Source organism: Strix aluco, chromosome Z, assembly GCF_031877795.1.
Source record: "Strix aluco isolate bStrAlu1 chromosome Z, bStrAlu1.hap1, whole genome shotgun sequence".
NCBI lineage: Eukaryota > Metazoa > Chordata > Aves > Strigiformes > Strigidae > Strix > Strix aluco.
Window position 1 is genome coordinate 90,748,722 of NC_133971.1, and position 22,302 is coordinate 90,771,023.

The 22,302-nt window shown below is 36.1% G+C and overlaps 1 protein-coding gene across 1 annotated transcript in view; it reads right to left on the bottom strand.

The window, feature by feature from the left end:
- RIT2 (Ras like without CAAX 2) overlaps window positions 1-22,302 on the bottom strand; it is a 180,536-nt gene that overhangs the window by 101,560 nt on the left and 56,674 nt on the right. Inside the window, exon 3 of the mRNA XM_074812364.1 lies at window positions 1,894-1,967. Within this exon, the coding sequence (XP_074668465.1) occupies window positions 1,894-1,967 (74 nt within the window). The remainder of the gene's footprint in view (window positions 1-1,893; window positions 1,968-22,302) is intronic.

A 22,302-nucleotide genomic window follows, 5' to 3' on the forward strand; every position in this document is an offset into this window, starting at 1 on the left:
GAGACATGTTTCAGTGATGACAGTCTGCACTGGAAGAACGGGGAAATTTAAAACAGAGATTTTTTGGTATCAATTTAACTTGTATCTTGAGGTAGAATAACTATGCCCAGGCTGTACAATGTCCTGGATTGATGTATCTTGCAGAGTGTGGTGCTACTGTCACAAGTCTCTGCTTGCTACAAAATCTCTGCACCACATTTAATTACATGGTCACTACATGCCATTGGCCTCTAATATTGTGGGTATTTTTGTCTCTTCTTGAAACAAAACTTAAAATTCTCCAGCCTTTCTCTACTATCGTTCTTACCAGCTTCCACTGTTTGCATTTGATTTATCATATCTCTTCAGCTCTGGGTAAGAAAATATTTTACTTTTTAGCATTTTAACTCTACAAAATAGGATTACATTGAATGTAGGAACAGAATTAAGTAAATGTAGACAGTGAACTATATTGAAGGATAACACAGGAAGTCCCTAACACATAAAGCCTTACAAGACTGAACAGCTGGAGATGTAACTCCCCTGGTGATTGTGTACTAATGACAACATAGGACTGAAGTTACTATAGGCTCTGACTTCCTGAATGAACAAAGATGTTCCTTCCCCTTCTCCAATCGAAGTACAAATGTTTTCAGACATATTGAGTGGCAACTATGATGTTCCTTCTTTCCCTCAGCCTAAGAGTTGCTGAAGCTATTCTAGGACTACTATGCATAAGAAACTTATTGGGCCTGTTATAATAATAAATTCTAGGTCACTTATATTCACAGCTTTGGAGACATTCTTTGAAATTTAGGTTAAATTTTCTGAGGAATAAAACACTTTCACAGGAGACTCAGCAGCAAGTCACCGGTTAACTGCTGAGACTGTATAATTTTGGGTCAGGAAGAATAATTCAGGGCATCTTTTGATTGCTGAAACTGGGTTGAGTTCACTTTGAAATTGACCTATATTTCATTCACATGTAAAATGTCACATTCCACTTGAACTACATTCAATTTATATAACTTTATGCCATTCTAATTCCTAGCAGCAGATTGCATTTCCCACCATTTGCAATGCCCAGCTCAGGTGCATTCAGATGTTTGGTAAGCTGAGATCAAGGTTTCCAGGCTTATACTTCCTAAATCTTTTTTCATTTGTTTGTTTTAAGGATCTACTGTCCTTGTTGACTGACTCATTCCTGTGCAAGGTGCACATAGACTATGGAAGCTCATGAAACTATCAAAACCTTCAAACAGAACCTGACACATACTTCAGGAAAAGATCAACCAGTTGCAACATTTTAGTTAAACAATAAAAATGTTTTGAGATGGAAAGGGGGTGAACTGAGTCAGGCAGAAGAAATTCTTGTATTGAACTCCTTCTTTCGCCTTGCTGTATGTGAAACTTAATTCCCTGACTGATTCTCACACATGCATATACACATTATATGTACATTGTGTGTTACTTTTGACATTAGGATCTTTTCCTTATGGATGAGCATTTGATGTTTAAATATAATGCAGGGAGGAGAAGAATGGTAACAAAATACTTGACCTACAAGTAGACCAGAAGATTCCTCTAATGTATAGAAAAACAGGAGGATAAACACATAGGACAAGCCAACAACAGCATTTATTCATTCCGTGTTTGTGATAGATGTTTTTGCATACAAGAGAAAAAGAAACAAGCTGGTTTTTTTATTTTCTAGTGGATTAAATTTGTCTGTCTCTTGTGGTCAGATTCTGAAGTTTTACTATACCACTGTAACACTCTTCTCTTTTGTTAATTCCTCAGTGTTATTCTGCCAGTGTTCCCTTTATGTTTAAATAACTCTATGACCCATATAGCTGAGGTTAAAATCTTTTGGTTTGTTTCTGATTGAATAATTCACATTGGGAAATTACTTACCTGTCCAGCAGTGTCTAGAATGTCCAAATAGGCTGGCTCATCATCAATTCGGACTTGAGTTTTATAGGCATCCTCTGAAAAACATAGTGCAGTATGGCTAAGCATAAGAGTGACTCAGAGAATGGAAAATGAAATAGTTTTGTTAGTTTGGAGTAGGCTTTTCAAAAGCTCTCCAGTCAGACCTAACTTTTCTTTCTTTCAAATCAAAAAGACACTTTTTGAAATCCTACAATCGCTGAAAAGTATTAGCAAAAGGGAGTGATCTATTACACTCAAAATATTGAAGAAATAAATTTACCTCCCTTTAAATGGGTAGCATAGACCATAGGTGGTGTTTAAGTCACAAAGATTCAGAGGTGGTGTGCTGGTGCTATGCAGCAAAGTATTTTTACCTTACCACAATGACGCTTCCACAGAGCTTTTCCAGCAAATATTTTCAAGCTAAAGATTGTCTAAATTGCTGGGATAGTCTCCCTGTGGTTGAAGGAGGTTTCTGACTCAGATATGTCAGAGCAATTAATTAGACCTCTGTATTTCTCTGGAGAGGATGCAAATGGATTTTTTTTTTTAAAAAATCTGTAATCAGTGTTCTCACAATCATCATGGCTGGGGGTGGAGGAGAAAAAACTGTGCTGGGTGGACTGTTCCCTTAGCTTATGATTTTGTCAACTTAAATTTGGAAAGAGAAAAAAAAAAAGTGAAATAGTATTTGCATAAGTAGTCTTCCTCACATTTCAATTTCTTTCCCCTCTCAACATTTGCACTTTCTTCCTAAGATTATACAGATCTTAGATACCAGGCTATGTTTATAGTCAAAATAGTCTTGGAAATTATCCGTGTTGTTTAATTAAATAATACATAGCAGCCTGAGTGGTTTTGGTGCTGATATTATGCTTTGGTAGCTGGAATTCTCAGGACATTCCAATTTGTGCCATAATATATATAACATCTTACGAAACTATAAAACAATGTAAAACTTTGGCCACAACAACCCCCAGCAGCGCTACAGGCTTGGGGAGGAGTGGCTGGAGAGCTGCCAGTCAGAGAGGGACCTGGGGGTGTTGATTGACAGCCGGCTGAACAGGAGCCAGCAGTGTGCCCAGGTGGCCAAGAAGGCCAATGGCATCCTGGCTTGTATCAGCAATAGCGTGGCCAGCAGGGACAGGGAAGGGATCTTACCCCTGTACTCGGCACTAGCGAGGCCACACCTCGATTCCTGTGTTCAGTTTTGGGCCCCTCACTACAAAAAGGACATTGAATTACTCAAGCATGTCCAAAGAAGAACAACGGAGCTGGTGTAGGGTCTGGAGCACATGTCGTACGAGGAGTGGCTGAGGGAACTGGGGGGGTTTAGTCTGGAGAAGAGGAGGCTGAGGGGAGACCTCATCGCCCTCTATAACTCCCTGAAAGGAGGGTGCAGAGAGCTGGGGATGAGTCTCTTTAACCAAGTAACAAGTGATAGGAGAAGAGGGAATGGCTTCAAGTTGCACCAGGGAAGGTTTAGACGAGATATTAGGAAGTATTTCTTTATGGAACGGGCTGTTAGGTGTTGGAATGGGCTGCCCAGGGAGGTGGTGGAATCCCCATCCCTGGAGGTGTTTAAGAGTCGGGTCGACATAGCGCTGAGGCATATGGTGTAGTTGGGAACTGTCAATGTTAGGTTAATGGTTGGACTGGATGATCTTCAAGGTCTTTTCCAACCTAGACAATTCTGTGATTCTGTGATTTCTACTTACACAAAACAAACAAACAAACAAACAAAAAAAAAAAAAAAAAAAAACCAAAACCAAAACCAAAAACAAAAACAAAAAAACCAAAAACAAAACAAAACAAAAACAACAAACCCTAAAGCATTTGGATATGAACGATTCTGGATGGCCTTAACTCAGCCCACTTCTGCACAGTCAGTGGTAAGCTATCTTTAATGACATAATCACATACAGTAAATTCCATTACTCTCCTTCTTTCATGCCTCAGGTTAATGAATTATTTAGGCACATTCCTTGTTTTAAACAAATATCTAATTTCATTCATATTAGGATAACCCAGAGACTTAATTAATTTTATGATACATTGCCTTGCTGAGAAAGCCAGAACAGTCCAACCAGTCAATAGATCTCTTGTTAGGGATTGTGGAATAAAAAACTCTGTGTCAAAGAGGGACCATATAGAGTGAATTAGGCTCTTTACAGTTTAAGTAATCTATTATGGCACAACAATTATATAAGCAGTAGAATTTTTTTCTTTTTATTTTTTATCTTTTTTTAAACTAAAAATGAAAAACAAAATAGGAAAATGTGTAAAATCAAATCTGGTATTTCCTTCATATGAATTCTACCAATACTATGAAGTATTATTAATATATTTCCATACAGGTGGGTGCCCATTTGCATTACATTCATGCATATATAACTAATGTATGACTTGCATAAATCTAGCTTGCACTTTTGTGTCTGCAGCTGGATACTCTAAATATGCTGTGGTCTTATTTCTCTCTTCACTTAGACCAAAGTGAGTTTTAATGCAGTAGTTTTACAACACTTAATGTAGAGAGACATTTGCATACTTAAATTCAAGTTGGATAAAAATGAAGCTGGGACCTAGATAAGTTCTGCTAAGGAAATCAGTTAGGAATTCAGAGTTAGCTATAACTCGAAGACCCACTAGCCTCTGAATATACGTGAGTCATAGCTTTCAACAAGTAAATGTAAAATTTCTACATCAAATAGCTACTCCAGGTGTACCCCGATATCATGCCGCTGTAATCAGTAAAGCTTCAACTGTTAACAGCTGGAGCAAGGCTGTTTATAATCCTTTTACTTTGCACAGATAACACTGAATGTACAAACTCTTTGTGTTACTGTCATTTATTTTGTTTTCTCAAACTACTGAACTTAAAATATTTCACAAACATGTGCCAGAATCACTGTCCCATTTTAATTCTTAATATATGCTAACGTCTTCTGTTGGTGGTAGTGAAACATATTCTGTTGATCATTGACCAAGCAAATGATTCTAAATGGTTTTCTAGGCAATTTTATTCGGAAGATGTTTTTTACTTATAAAATTTGCCTTTGCTCCAAGGAATATAGAGATGAAACAGGAAGGAGATATGACTTCCCTTTGTAATATTCTCTCTCTGCATATGTGCAAAAACCAGGATACTACAGATAATTTAGAAAAGCTTAAAAATAACCTCAATTGTGGTGTGATAAGCAAGGTTATTCTCAACCCATATTTGAATGGAAAATAAATGGGAGATTTACACCTAATTTTCTTATGGCACTCATTTAAGAGGAAGTCCTAAAACCCACACTTAGCAAGGGAATTGCTGACTTGAGCCAACACCCTCATACCAGAGATCAGATCGTAGCGCCCACTTATCCTATCAACTTCTTAATGTTCAAACACAACCAGCCTTTTGAGAGGCACTATCTTTCCATTTACCCTGTGTATTCAGTGATCGCCTGGGCTACCCAGACAATGAATTTTTCCAGCACAGGAAGTAGAAGGAAGATGAATGAATTGAAAACTATGTTTCCCACCTCATGTCATATGGACCAAGAAAACAAGCTCAGAGTGGAAAACCTATCCCATTTAGTTCTGGCCTGTGATTAATAGTTTTAAAGTGCGATTTCATCTCAGCAAGTAATAGAAATAGAGCTGAGTGAGGGATTACATAGGTAAACATCTTTATTTTACTCAACTGGACTACGGGGCACAGCCGGAAATAAACAACCTCCTAGAGATCAAGAGCTGGATGTGACTGTATGTTAGAAACACTGGTGTCTTCAGATGCTTCCTAAAGGATGTCAGAAGTGACTACTATGTGGCTAGGCGTTTTAGTCCAGGGGACATAGTACACATTACAGTCACAGAAACCCTGAGATCTGAGAGGAACGTGCTGTTTACATGTGGACGGAGAAGAACAGAAGTGAAGATGTTCCACTGAAAAAACATCTGAGTGCATATAAAACAAAGCAAGAAAGTCTTCATCAGGAGCACTAGCAAACTCACTGTCTGATCTCCTCTCTTTAAAAATTATTCACATTATTACAAATGCTGTCTAGTATATTTACACTTTCTACAATATTTGAGTACATTACATTTTCTTTTACCTAATTAATTTATAATACTAATATAATGTTTCTTTTAAAGTTAATTGGGGGTTGTTAAGCCTTTACATCCTACAGCTCTAAAGGGTGATATTTATTAAGAGACCAAACTCCAGCTGCCATTTCAGTAAAAAATTAAGATAACATATGAAAAAAAAGAGACAAGAATAATGATGAGACATCAGACAATTACTATATTTCTTATACTAAGTTCAATATTAGTCTTTTTCTGTAAGGGTCACTGTAAGATCCCACTTTAGGTTTAGATAAAACATATCAGAATGATAAGGTATTATAAGAAAAATCTGTGGATGGAGTTTATCGATATTGTGAGGTATAACCATGACTCAAACACAGTCTGCAAGAATGATCATTTTGTAGGGTAGCAAAGAGAAAAATGAAATAAAAACTCCTACATCCTTACAATCTGTATAATATGTGAATATATGAATATTTAAACTGCATAATTAAAGTATTTGGTAAGACTTATTTTTAAAGATAATTATTCACATTTTTTCCCATATAGAATATAGACTTTAAAAATTTTATTTCCTACGAACATTAAAAATAAAAATGAAAATAGATAGAAATTCCAGCTTTAAAAGTTATACTACTTGAATTATTATTGACCGTTTACTGTTTCCCAGGGTGAGAAAAAAACAAATAGATCTCCAATTGCTTTCTGCAAAGCACCTATTATTTTTTGTTATTAATTCTTTCCCCTACTGAATATCTCATTTAAACCAAGAAAAAAAAAAAATTTAAAAGTCATTTTTTAACTTGTTTTTCTTATTTTTTTGATTGTCCTTTGCTGTACTATAAAAGAAAACAAAACAATTCCTCCTTAAGCCTTTTGTTATATAGCTTCTTTGGTAAAATTAATACATCTTTTTTCAGCTTTCTTTTTTTATAGGACATCATTCTGGAGACGGAAGTACAATAATTAATGCAAGGTTTTGTTGCAATCAGTTACCTTAACACTTGAGAGGCTACATTCATAAAAAATATATCAAAGCACTTTTTCAGCTATGAGCAGGTAACTGCTTCACGAGAAATAGATTTGGATAGTGAACAATTTAAAGGGGAGTTGGAACGGGTTTTTCATCTGTGTTACAGATATATTCCAGTCCCTGAAATATAGGTCACCTGCTTCTTCCTTCCATTTGTTAATTCTGCTTATATTCCTTCTAAATAAATAGTATCTCTTCTCTGTCCTATACACTATCAATTGCACTTAAAACTGGTCAGATTCTCACATATACAGATGGGCCAAAAATACTATATTTGACTGAGGAGGTGCCAAACCAGCAGAAGGAAATCCAAGCTCAGTCAGCCACACCTGGATTTCTGCTTCTTGTTGTTTTTCCTGTGTGCCAGACAGCAGGAGACCTGGCTCTTGGTGTGCTTAGATTATCTGCTTCATATGCATTTTAATTCAGAGGTGTTCCTGAATGTAGGATGATCATGAGTCTTTGGCTGGATGGGTGCTGTTTCTATTTACAAGGAATTTTTAAATAAAAAGAAAGAGGATGAACAGAGACTTAAACCACTGTACCAACTACTACACGTAAACTGCTTCTATTTAAAATATAAAAATGCATGTGGGAGGAATTGCCCATCAAAATACATTGGTCTTATAATTTCCCTTAGCATATAATTATTTTCCTGGAATATGAGTGCTTTATAATTTGGTTGAGCATTGCTATCAGCATTTTACAGACAAGGACACCAGGTCACAGAGGTTGCCTTCCTATGAGCTATGCAGACATGATAAGCAATGAATGGTTTAGAAAAGTAGAACTGACAGATTTGATTGCCTTGTATTCTGCAAATGCGCACGTAGATATCAGTATCCTTTAAAATAAGGCAAGTAGGAAAATTAGTACTAGACTAGTAACTAGGGTACTTAAATATCCCATTTCCAGTTCTGTCTAGTGTTTCATAATTCTACATTATACCAGCAATTAAGAATACTTCAGATTATTCTTTCCAGTGCTGCTGCTTTTCATTTCTCAGCATTGAACTCTGCCATTATGTTGTCATTTGTTTAGCTTTGTCAGGTCTTTGTCAGATCTTTCAGATTTTTCTCAGTTTTACGTTAACAGCACGAGTTGTCTACTCCAGCCTATACAAGAGACAGTAACAGACAATATCATTCCAGGCAGAAGGATCTTGATAATGGTTTGCAGAACAGAGGAAAAATGACCACTCCTTTCCTAACTCATAGATAGAAAGTTTTCCTTCAGTAACCACACACCTTGAATATCTCTACTGTTTCTATGAAAGAGAAGAAGGTAAGTGATGCAGCATCTAATGCAGATAGTACCTCTCTGCTAGCCTTATTCTTATAAAGACTATAGTGTATGTCTTGAGAAAGTTAAAATAGTCTCGGAAAAAACAAAGCATTAGTCATGCTAAGTGTTCATCGTAAAAGGAATTCATACATTTATTCATTATACATTCAGTTGCATGATGAGAAGCACAGCACTTTTTATCTTTCAGTTTTCATTTTAGCATTCAAATTACCATAAACATATTTTCAGATAAAATATTAAACCAAGATCTTGGCCAAATATACCTTCAGAAGCCATTCTGTAATGTCGACTTCAAATCGCCTTGCTAAATTCAAATGCATATTACTGTTGTACATTCCAACTCTCCTTATTAATTTCAATTGAAGATTCAATTCTTTGATTCCTTTATTTAGCCTTTGTTCAGGGTTATGACATGGTCTTAGCTAACTACTGTGTTCTGTTTCAGAGATTCCTGTGTCTTCGGTGGCACATACAAATCCTCGAGTGTTCATAAAATGATTCATGAGTAAAGATGAAAACAGAAATATAACAAGGTACTTCTCTAAGTCTGAAAGCAAAAGAGCAGAACAACTCACAACTTTTAGTTGATTTTGTCCTCCTGAAATAAGCACTGTTAATATCTTCAGTGAAAGCAGAAGCATAACTAGACTACGCCCAGACCCTCGAATAAACCTCTGCACTTAATCTTGCTACCATCAATGAAAATGCCTAAATACCTGGAGGGGGACAGGGCATAAATTACCTGTTGAGCACCCAGAATCATTGCAGCACAACAAAGATTTAAGTTTAGGTCGAGTAAGTCCCATGAAGTCTGACTATTTGTTATTAGTAGTTTTTAACTGAGCCATTTTCATTGTCACACTCCTCTCCTTTAACTTAAGCTCTGGCTGCCATTGACCATGCTCTGTCTGGGTCTGGTTACAGTAATAAAGCTAAAAGCTTCCTCAGCCTAATGGGCATTCTGTTTGGTTCTCACCTCACAGCAGTGTTCTTTTTTTAATGCTATTATACCTAATGTTTCAGATCTGTTCTCTGCAGGGCAAGACTGATAACACACAGCTGCTGAAGGAGTCTGATTGATTTTCAGCTTTGGGTACTTACATGGCAGCTTTCTTGGTGACCTGAAATGCACTGAGTGCCTTCCAAATTGGGAAATGGGTTATCCATTGCACTTTATGCCTTCTTTTTCTTTTTCTTTTTTTTTTTTTTTTTTTTTAGTTGTACCTATAGATAAGTACAAGCACCTCTTCTTCAATGTCAGCTTGCAGTTTCATTACTATGGTACCCTTTCATTCTCTGATGAAAAGCAGAGGAAGCAAAAACAACTTAATCTCACTTAGTCTGTGGTAGGCACACAAAAAAAGAAGCATTATCTGTGCTCTAAAACATTTTATGTGAACAGAAATTTGAGCGAGTTGAACTTTAAGTCAGGTAATGCTGGTTTGTCTTCTCCCTTTGGGTCCTCATTATCATGATGTTTACTAATAAAATGGTTGGAAAATGAAACAATGGCCTGGGTGGCTTTCAAGAAGAACCAAAATTAAGAGTGATTTTGTACAAAATGTTGGATGGGAGAGTTTTTCATTTACATGTATTCATCAAGAAGGAGACAAAGCAGAATATACAACAGAAAATTCAGGGTAAGATATCCACTTTCAGGCAAAGAAGGTCAAAAATGTAAGACCTAAGTGGCCAGCAAGGCAAACTCATTGCTGCATTCTCCAGTCATACAGCACCTTGGACACAGTCAGATCTCTGCAATGACAGCTCAGAGTTTTTATATGGTGAAAATAAATTATAACCATACATGTGAACGTAATACTTTCAGTCTGCATTCATGGTAGCAAATGCTCCACAGAAGTCAACCAAAGTCACCCACTATTTCTAACAATACTGACGACTAGAACCACCTTCTCCACTACTAATTCCCCTCCATACACTGAATGTTTTGATACTGTTGATTTGAATGCATCATAATTCTTTTACTTCAGTACTTCTGACTCGGTATTCTGATGCAACAAGTCAACAGATCCTTCTAAACTGAGTATTGATATTTTTCCATTCCCGTGAGGTGCTTCGTTACAAGGAGATTAGACATATACACATATATATGTTATCTGTGTGTGGCTTTAATGTTTGTGCATTGGTATGTATGTACCTGTGTGTACAAACACAGAGAGGCATTTAAGACTGAGAGTATCTGGATGTGCCAGAAGAGAGTTTAATAAATTAATCCCTATGTGGAGTGCCTCCCATGTGAAAACTATTTACCTAGTCTTGAAAAAATTCAGGACCAGAAGCAGATTGAAATTTAAACACAAAATTCCAATGCAAAGGTCTTCTGCTATAGAAATTTAAGCTATTTTTATATTATTACACTATATGTTGATTTTTTTACTATCTGAAACATTTTCTAGTTGCAGATATACATTTTCCCTCATAAAATGTAATTATTAATAAAAGCAAAATGCATGTTCACAAGAGCTGATGAAAAAATCATTAGAGTTCTGATCAAGTTCTAACTACAATTCATATAACCAAGACGAAGTCTAGAAAGCAATGTACCCCTCTTCCTTCTTTCCCACAGACCTATGGATAGAGAAGCTGATTGTATTCTTACATAACAACATATTGTTAAATGCGGGATTCCCCTGGAGGTAGCGTATAACCTCCTATACCTCCAGGGGTATAGCCTATAACCTCCTATAAATGACAGGCTTCTGCAGAGAAGCTGGGATACAGCGGAGATTTGGATAAACGACTGACACAGTCTATCTGAATAATTTGTCCCAGTGCAGTAACTACCATTCATGGTGCAAATGCTGTTATCAACAAAGCCACCATTTATTATTTTCATCTGCACAAGATGTGACTAAATTTGCATAAATATTTATACAGGGTATGACTAGCTGCCCAGACAACACTCAATTCTTCTTCAGACCTTGTACTGCAGTCCTTCAAACAGGCTAAATCTTCTTTATGAAGTGTTCTACTCACGTGAATAAGACTGAATAACAAACATTTTTGTCAGAACCAGCTCTCAAAGAGAAAATACGATTTCTTACAAATGTTAACATTTTTGAAAATTGAGGCTAAAGATAACTCAGGCAAACCTCTGCTGTAGCACTTGCTTTTCTTTTAGAAACCATTTGCAATATAGATAATGCTGCTAATATTTAATAAAGGCATATCATTACTTTCTCTGCTTCCAGAAAAATGTCGTTTACTTCAAAGATGTACATGAACAAAGTGAACAAAGTACTCCTGTTTAATCAAAACACGATAATTAACAGGAGTCCAAGTACACTTATCCTGGGGAACAAGAATAGCAGGTAGCAATTTCACTACTCTTTCAAGTCCATGATTTTGCTACTGAGTAGGAGGATCTGACAGCTACGAACTCACTTCTTGTCATTTCAGGGGGAGTAATTAACAAGTTGACTACATCTGCGTGGCTATTAGCATGGCTTGGATTTAGTAAGGTGTAGATGACTGCCGGCTTCCATGAAAGAAAGGTTAATGGAGACATTTGTCCTGTGATGAAGAATTTTGAATAGAGCATAATAAATCAGCCACCTCTAGGAAACCATAGCATGAGAGTCTCTTCAAATTTCAAAAATTGTTTAAGTAATATTTTTATGAATCACAATACATAGCAAATAGGTAAGAAAATTTTCCACTGATTACTCTATTTTTGGGTTACAAGTCTCTCTTAGCTCCTTCTCAGTTCATGATCCTAACCATAATTATCATCACTGTATGTGGGTTGTGATACCTATAACAGAACCACTGGACTAAAGCCACAGAATGACTTAGGTGTTCACTCCAACTTCAGTCATTTAATTCCCACGATCTTTGAATCTCCTCAGCTACCATATAACATGACATTCAATCCTGCTTTAGCCCTAAGAACCTAGGCTTTCTTTATAGCATTTTATGTTTGAGATCATTATTCATCTAACTAACTAGAGATGCAGATGCTAGGATGAGATGAATCATGCTCTAGAGCTTTAGTATATTTATGTTATGAATTCAAAACCACAACCCGCATGTGACTTCACTGTGGTTTATAGTTCTGGATAAACATAAAATCTCCTGGCGTAATGGCACCAGCCAGATGGACACTTTGTTCACACTTAAACCCAGTCAGGATCTGTAGACTAGAAGCTGAATTCTGCAGATTATGAGAATGCCTCAATCCAATGAAAGCATGTATATGAAACTCTACTAAAAACCTATAGTAGCAATGAATACAAGAAGAAGATGTCCCAATTTTCTATGATAGGTCAGTGTTTGAAGTATCGCTGTTGGCTGAAGGGACACCTGAAGAGCTCAGCTTTGAGAATAAACTCATCTGTGATGAGAAGAAACACCTTTCAATGCCTTTTATAAAATGGATCTATCAGTTTATAAAATGGATCCATTAGAGACTTGGTGAATCAAAGCATGGGCAAGTGAGGATTGTTGGATTGAGTCAAATCAAAAACACCAGTTGCTGAGATAGAGGTTTTCTGCCTGTATGAACCTGCTATGGAAAAAAAATAGACTATTTTGTGTAGAACAGTCAAAAACAATGTTTTCTATTCTTGGCTGACTCTTTCTAAATTCTTAACTGGTAGATACCATTATGAAAGTATTCTAATAAAATAGTTTAATTATTATCTTTATTACTAATATTACTATAATTAACAAATATACCACAGAAATATTGTCATGGTTATGAGAAAACCTTTTTTTTTTCTTCCTAAATTTTAATCTGGCTAATCAGTGTTTAAGAATAGCAACCACAAGGTCACACTTCTATAGAGTATTTGTTTATTATTCTTCTATGTTTAGGAGATATACAGTTAAACTCAGAGGTTTTCAGGAGGAATAGAAGGGTTATATACTGTACTTTGATCCTTCATTGACACTTTATCCAGTGGAGAAGAGAAGATGGCCAAGGCAGGAATATATCTTACTTCTAACACAGAGTTAATGGAAGATAGAAAATAATAAGTATGAACCATTAACAGTTAAGGAGTATTGGTGTTTTTTTGCATGTAAACATCCAGCATAGGTCTCTCATGGCAACACATGGGAGAAACACTTTTATATCCTGTTCCAGCCATGGTAAGTAGATGTTGGGCAGAGATGTTTGACAAATAGAGTAGTTCATCTGTTTCCTGACGGGGTCACCATTAGGTGGAGTCCTTATTTCTCCGTGCAGGAACAGAAACGACGCAACACCGATGTGATGATCAGGTCGTCCATCTTTTTTATCTTTTTTTTTTTATTCCTTTTCTGGTTAAATTTATATTCTACTAAGTTCCGTACACGCACTCATTTATCTTCTAATAGGCTACAGGTCATCTACACGCGCTGTTCCCGCGCCTCTACAAGCATTTGCATTGGTTAATTGCAATTAGCACGTAAAGCCCAAAACTTGCCAAAACTCCCTTATCTCATACCCTGTTTTGCTCAGACTTGTGCGCTTTTGCTGACCACAGGTGTTTCTCACTTATCTGCTATCTTGTGTGTTTTTGCCAGCTTTATTTTGCTGGCCTTGTCTTCGTCCTTGCATTCTTCTGTCTGCCCTAACTTTCTCCCAGCGCGGCCCAGACTCCTACAGTTTCCTTTCTGAAACGAGGGAGAAAGGGAAGTCACATCACTGGCCAGATTATCAATTAAAGTCATTCAGATTAGGCAAATGCTCCAGATAAGAATATAAAGAGTAGAGCCATAGAAGATCAACAGTCCATCTAATACATTTTCCTCTTTTGGAGAGTAACTAATAACTCAAGGAATCCCACACAACAATTTTTGCTTGGCATATCTTCTCATCTTCCAGTTATTTGCATCTCAAAGGCCCTTCTGAGCCAGAAGCAGAATCTTTGTTTTTAACAGCCCTTGATGGATATTTTTCCCTCCAGTAGCTTACCCAAAAGGTTTTTGAATCTATCTACATTTCTGGCACAGGTAATTATTGTTGTTCTTTTTAATAACAGAGATCAATTTGGAAAGGTATTTTAGCTCACGGGCTGGTGACTGAGAATGACTCTGCATGAGATGGTTGACTCAGTTTTCACATCTTGCCTGTCCCAGAAATAAAAGGATCTCTTTTCTCCTCTTTCATTCCCACTTGTTCTCCCATTTCCCCATATGTGGTTCTACACTATCTTTTTGCTGCTTTTTGCGCTTGCAGAATTGTTTTTGCTGAAGTAATTAAACTCACTAACCTGATAGACAACTATTCTGTGTTGGAATGGCTTAGTTTTGTTCTGGAGTACTGCTGAATCTGCCTGAAAAATTATCCAATGAATGCCAGAGAGACAGTAAAGCTGAGAGAAGGGCAGAGTTGAAGAGTGGGACTTCCTCCTTTTCCACACAAATGAGTTGTTAGATTTGGCTCATCTCACAAAACTACAGTCTGTTGCAGAGCCTCCAAAGTCTGCTCCTAGCAGGTGAGAGTTCATGCATCAGTTCTTGTTCATGATTTAGGGTAAGGAAATTAAATAGTTCTACACCTGGTCTCCCTATACACTATTTCCTTCCCTGACACCTCACAGTGTGCTGCAGAGACTCATAACCGCAGCTACTGTCTGGCACCACTGTGAATGAAGTGAATCTGCTGGCATAGCTGCTGAGTTAAGGTTTTCTGATGACATGAGTGATAGACATAGACAGACAACTGCATTTCCAAGACTAAACTGCAGAATAAATTCTCTTCAAGGTGTTCTGATCAACCTCCAACTTTTGAGCAGGTGTTTGGTGAAATGGTAAGGGAGAAAATAACAACTGTAAAAGCATGTCTCTGGGTCACTTACTCCCTAGAAAGACACAGACTGTATTTGCTTGTCTGCTGTTGTTTATATCAGAAATATAAGCAAAGGAAAATTAGTAGATTAAGCACTGTTTCCAGAGTCTTTGAAAATTGTAACTGACAGTGAGCTGTCACCTGATGTAAACAGCCCTCAAATGATGAGTTACATTTGTAAAAAAACATGAATGGGACAAAGCAGTAGCAGACATTAAGTGTCTGTCCAGGATTGTAGAGGTGATTTATCTTGAGTATGGACAGGGAAAAATAGTTGGTTGATTTGGTTATTTCTTATAAGAAGTCTGCAAAACCTTTAGGACTAATTGGTTTATCAAAGCAAAGTCCCAAGAAAGTTTAACAACAGAGCTAGAGATCATGTATCTGAGTAGCACAGCATATTTAGAATGCGCCCAGACTCGTTCATTAATGAGGAAAATACCAAAGTTCTCAACAGAGGAAGGGGTAAAGGATCAAAGCTCATCTTCAGCTGAGAATGCATCTAAGTTAGAGGATATAGCTAAGATTGAAATGTTGAGAGATGATCCAACTGTCACTAATCTGCTCTTTAGAGGGAAACTATCACCTTTAAAAAAAAAAAAAATTATTTCCCAGAGAAATAGGATTTTTTTTTTTTTAATCAAATTAGTTCCATCACAGAGAGAAAAATCTGCTATGATTTTCTAGTCTCTATTTTACATGGCTTAAAATAATTTCTATTTCCCTTCATGGCAGACAACTAACAACACTAAGCAGAAGGCATTTTGTTGCTTCATTGAAATCTAAGCTAACTGAGCAGTTTAGACACTTTTTTCATTCTTCATTTCTTAATATTACTCCCTCCTTTTCTATTCATGGGGTGTTTTCAGTTTTACAGTGGGAACACCTACGCTGCCAGACACATGCCAATGTTGTCCTTTCCTTTGCCACCTTAACAAGGATTCTGCATGAGAAGTCTTACTCTGCATTTTCCTCCCTTCACCACAGGACATCTATCCAGACACTGAGAAAAAAATACGTGTCTACATGCAAGGTAGGTATCTAAAATCCCCTTACTCTTAAGGAAAACATACATTGCCCATACACAACTCTTGCCATTTGATATGGTCTCAGGAATCTTGTCTGGCTTTCATTTACTCAAGTAGAAAGGCTCTGATGTTCCATAAATTCTATGTCACAGTCACAGGGATCGGATAATGATGACACAAGACCCATGGGAGGTCAGCCTTCTGGATCAGGATGCTAAACCAAAGCAGGGTACTGTAGGACTTCTCAAATGGCTCTTGAAGCCTGTGATAAAGGAAGTGAGAAAAGACCTAAACCTCCACTCTTAAGTTTCCCTGAATCCCACATAACTGGAATCTAGCTTATGTGTAGACATTTAATTTATGTGTCCTCAACATGAAGCTTAGTCCTAACATAGTAGGCATAATCTGTTTGCTCTTCTTTGTGTATGTAAGTCAAAATGTTTTATAGTGAAGGTATTAACCTCTTAATGTGACGTATGATGCAGATAATACCAACAGATAGAAAAATGAAAACAAATAATGAAACACACGTTTAAGAGTATGGTTCTAATGTATGCTCTGGCATTCTTAGATATTCCTCATTTCTCATTTTAAATTATGACAAATATGGAACATAAACATAGGCAGTTTAGCTACATGTACACAATCAGTCTAAATACCCTTGGAGACAATCTTTGGAGACAAATTGTGCTGATTCCAGATTATTTTATACTACTTGTTTATCCAGTCTCAGATAAGTCTGATAAATATATGGAGAATGACAGACAGCTGTGAACTCAGTTGTGAGCTATCGATCATATGAATTTGTTTAAAAAATAATAATTTTGGAGTTCAAATCCAGTTGTGGCTTGTTCAGTCCAAATATTTTATCTTCTATGGAAAAATGAGAATTGGAATTAAATTAGGGATGGAGTATACACATAGATATGTTTTAGATAAGAGTAGAAATTATCTAGAAACTTTTTGTACCCTAAAATGAATTTGAATAGTACTTTTGTGGCAAGATGCCCCTCTCCTAATCTAGTAGATGTGTCCCATCTTTTTCTTCTTTCACACTGTCATTACTAATGAGTTTGTATTTCCCTTGCTTTATCCTTCTCATTATTGTACCCTGAAAACTGATATAACATTCTTTATAACACAGACATTTTTTGGCATTCATTATATAACCTTAGAATATTTTCAGTTGCATTTTATCTTTTTCCTCAAATTCAGCCACACATTTCCACCACCTTATTAAAGATGAGTTTCAGTGTGTTTTATTTGATGCATTGGTGAATGCATTGCTTCGTTAGGAAACCTCATGGAAATTCATGTGCTTAATGCTAAAGTGCCTCCCATCCCACACCCATTTCAATTAAAATTTGACATTGACACAGCCTTAATGCCCTCAGCTGCTCATTTGACACAATCTCCTGCAGTGATATCTCACCAAAACAGGAAGCTGCTTTCACATCTCGTTTGCATTATGTATTCATTCTAAGATTAGTCACATGGTTAATGAGCATCTTGGAGGCTGTCCAGTTTGCTACACTATGTCATGCTTCCTTTCCTGCCACTCTACTTACATTAACTCTCTGTGATATTGCCAAAGACAGTACAGAGTGTAAATTGCTCTTATCTATTTGTTCCAGAAAATGATCACATCCACTGTCACTTGGAAATTGTTCCCATTGTTGACTACAATTAAATATTAAATGTGCGCTGAAATAATTTCATTTTCATGAAGTGCTAACCTCTGAAATTTTGCCCACATCCAGTCTAATACTAAAACAATTTTGTCCTTCCCCTCCCCATTTACTTACAGAAATAATATATTTCTGTCTCAAAATTCTGAAGTGTTTGTAAAAAGCCCAAAATACAGTCAATATTCCCCCTTTATCCTGAAGTGGCATTAAACTCAAAGTGACAACATTAAAATTAGCACACCTTTTAATTGATGTTTATATTTTAAACAAATAGTGACATATCTGCGTGTTTATGTGTATGCACATTTATTTATATCTTTATATAAAGTCTGCAGCTTAAGTTTCTTGAGATCTTATCAGCTTTTCCAAACTAAGACGACAAAAAAAATTTTAAAAATTAATAAAAACAAAAATAATAATAATTTTAAAAAGACATTTTCATACATCAGAAGGGACCACTGTTTATTTTGGCACCATATGTCTGATGCACACTGCACAGAGGACTTCTCTGAATAAATACCTAGTGGAAAAAAAATACACCACTTACTGATGAAAAAAACCCCAACAGAACAAAAAGCAGCCTCTTCTCTCAAATAAATTCATACTACTCTTTAAAAAAGTCTTGGTCTTAAAAAAGTGTTGGACTATCCATCCAAACATCCAGTAAATTCTTCAAAAGTAGAGGTAATCCTTCAATAAATTACAAACACAGAAAGAAGAAACATGTAAATAATTCTAAATTTATTTGCATAGTTCTTTTAGGATCAAAATTAACACATTTGAAATATATGTATGTATGACATACAAACGTATGAGAACACGTATCACATAATGTAGCAACTGAAATAATCTTTTAAGAAAATCTCTGCATCATCTCACAGTGGCGACAGCTTCCTGTGATCAAGATCCCCTGTAATATTTCAAAAATGTCAGTGGATAACAGAGAAAAAGTTGTAAGTACAAAGCACCATTATATTCAAATTGTATATTTCTACTATATTGCTAGAGATATGAGCTGTTGTAGAAAAAGAAAACTCTAATGCATTGGTAACATAATGTTGAACCACAGTGAAAAAGAATGGTAGGGAAAATCCATGTTCCTAGGGACTGCCACAAAAAAGAGAAAAATAATGCCTCTGGATTTTTAAAGCTACATGATTATTACTGTAAAACGTTTAGGATAAATTCCTAACTGTGTGTTTGTAGGGAAGCAGAAGTGGGAAGGGGAAGAACATTTGGCAGCATATTAAAATGAAAGGACTCCTCTATATTCTCCGGTCAGTTGCAGTAAATAATTTTCACCATAGCTTCATGTTGGTCTGGACAAAAGTGAGATATATTCTCATTTTTAGGCTCTCTTTAAAGCTCACTGTTTTATCAGTTTACGGATGAAGCATAAAATAAAAATAAAGCAGGAAGAAAAAAATTCTCCTAAAATCTTCAAAAGTCAATTGCCTATGGGTATACTTCCATGGAGCAAGGAATAGGTCAGGACATAAAATATGTTCTTTACATCAAAAAAATCAAACTTCAGAACATTGCTCAGGGTTGAAAGGATTTGGGCTTTTATGAAATAAAACATGACAACCAGTTGGCAGCCATTTATTTTTAAGTTAAAGCAAAAACTATTGTAGATTTCTTGTTTCAGGTTTTCCATATGTTTCTAACTGATTGTACAAGATGGTTTTGTTGATCTTTTGTAAGGACTGAATGTGGTTTGGTTCTGTCTTTCAACTAGAATATCAATCAGATTACATCAGTCTTACGCTCAAGTGTTTTGGGAATGGTTTATTGTCCCCTGTCTTTTTTACCTAAATGCAAATATATTTCACAAGAATACAGAAATGAAAACCAGCTGAAATTATTATTCCACTTCTATGTCAATGTTTAAGGTGGACAATGAAAAGTTAAAACAGACAAAGTGATTATAAACATTTAGTACCCCCAGGGGTCACTGAAGTCTTAGGCATAAAATTGAAAGTGCTAGAATTTTGGGATTTCAAAGACAATTATATTATTTACAAAGGCCCCTCTATTTCACAAGTCCCTGCCCATCTATTTCTATGAGGACAGCTCTTAGAAAAAGCCCCATCAAAGACAAGGAGGTATAGTATCAATTTTGTCACCACTACCTACTTAAATCATGACTGAATTTGCACAGTTCAGTATTGTGGTCACTGCTGTCACAATTTCACATCATAGAAAGCATAAAGAATGGAGTAGCTAGTCCAAGAACATCAGGAAAAACACATAGGTATTTATTAGATTCTTATGTCCATGTAAAACAATAGAAACTATAGACCTTATCTTAAAGCTCAACTGGAGAACAGTAGACTCAGCAGGTTGGTTAATACTGGAAATCTGTAGATTATCATTTAAACACATCATAGAACTTTTTTTTTGCTGTTTCCAGAGAATATCACCCTCTAAGTGACACCTACAGAAACTGTTGTTTTTCTAAATGCCCAAAGACAAATAAAACCATAGGTAGGCAGAACAAGGTATTTCAAAAAAAGTACACTAAAGTCTCAGGTCAGTGTGCCCAGAGAAGTTCAGGACAGCTGATGAGTCCCCTAAACAGGACACAAATTGCTGAGAAATGAAAGTGGCCTAAAATGTATTACACAAAGGAAAGGCAATATAATGATATCCGGAGAGATCAGTGATCTCAGACATAGCTGCTTTGCATTTTCTGCTTTGCCACTCTACTGGAAAGAAGGTACATTTCTTATGTGGCCTGTTTTATTCTTTCCTAATCACCTGCTGGTGGGTTACCGTGAGAAACAAAACTCGAACAAGATAGATCACTATTCTGTCCTGGCGTGGTAACTTCCCCATGACACAAAATCATCTCTTAGTGGCTAACACCTTATGACCCTCGAGGAATAACCTCTCCTCTGGCAACTCCTGATATCAACATAGTCTTGTCCCTGGATATGCTCACTCTGGATCATCTGATTTTTTTTTAGATAGATGGAAAATAGGTAAAATATGCCTACCAGTGTATGTATAAAAACACATGAGAGAAATTCTGTGATTTGAGACCAGGGGCTCAAAAGTAGTAAAAGCAATCTCAACAGTATAATTTTTTTCAGTGTACTGAGACTTTTAAGTATATTTGTTATTGCAGGTCAGATAAAAAATCATTCCTTTGATTCACTTTTTGAGTTTATGTCCAATTTTGAGGCGTCATACCACAAATTTACCCAAGAGGAAATGTATGTACTTAACCCAAGATTATGCTCAGTTGTTTAGTACACGTTTTAGAGCATGAATAGAAATAAGCCTTTCTCAGGATGTCCTCAGTATGTTCTGAAGGACAGAAGTGCTGAACAGATAAAACTCAGCATTGTACTTCCAGTTCTGCCTCTAGCCAGCTACGTGAGTTTGAATTCACAGTATTTCATTTATCTGTTCTCTATCTCACTCTCTCTCCTCCTATTTAGGGTGTTGGTGTTACTGAGCAGAAGCTGGCTCTTATTCAAGGAGACCTTCATCCTGATTAGGTCCTCTAGGCATTTCTACAGTATGTACTTATAATGCATCATAAGATTTCCTTCTCTTTATGATTATCTATTATTCATATTGTGGTAGTGTCTAGAGACCAATAAGTTAAGATTATGACAAGATACAATATATAGATAAATACAGATGGCAGGTGGATAGTTAATAATAAAGATGGGTGTATGTACATAACTTAATGGTGTCAGTAACTAGTAATGTTCCTTTTTTCCAATTACATCTAATGACTTTTTTTTTTTTTCCTGAGTGCAACAAATGAATTTGTTGCAATTCTGTAGTAGTTTTTGCCTTCTTTAGAGTTGACACATCTCATTTTTCATTTTGTAATATTTTTAATGGTTATAAAATTACAAGTGGCATGAAGAGTTTATGCATTTTTTTTCTTCATTAAAATGTCACAATTTACGAGGAGTTAGTATCAAGGAAATGTGGAATACTGTAGAAATAACAACTTATAAGAAATGCTACCATTAGTTGTTCTACTTAACAATGAAGCAATTTTATAGAGGTTAAACCAGAGTTTGCAATATTTGAAAATTTCAAAGATAACAAAAATTTTGGCTGAGGGAGTTGGAAAAACCTTTTTTTTCTTTCCAAAGCAATCTTTGTAAATGTTAATATTGTAGTGCCTCCCACTTACCAGGCCCAGATTCTACCATACTTTTCTTGGTATAACAAAATATTACACATGGATAGTCCCTATAAATGCAACGACTTTTTAGTATAAATAAAACTAATAAGCCACTCTTCAATGAATAAACATTCAGTTCTGTTGATTCCTACCTTGATGTCATGCACGTTTTTTACTACATTCATGTATATTAATAATTATAGTAGTTCCCAAAAGATGCTCAACAGCAAGAAAAGAAGTCTTCTGACAACCATTTTTGATGTTATAGAGTCACAGAATTATTGAGGTTGTCAGGGACCTCTGGAGGTCATCTG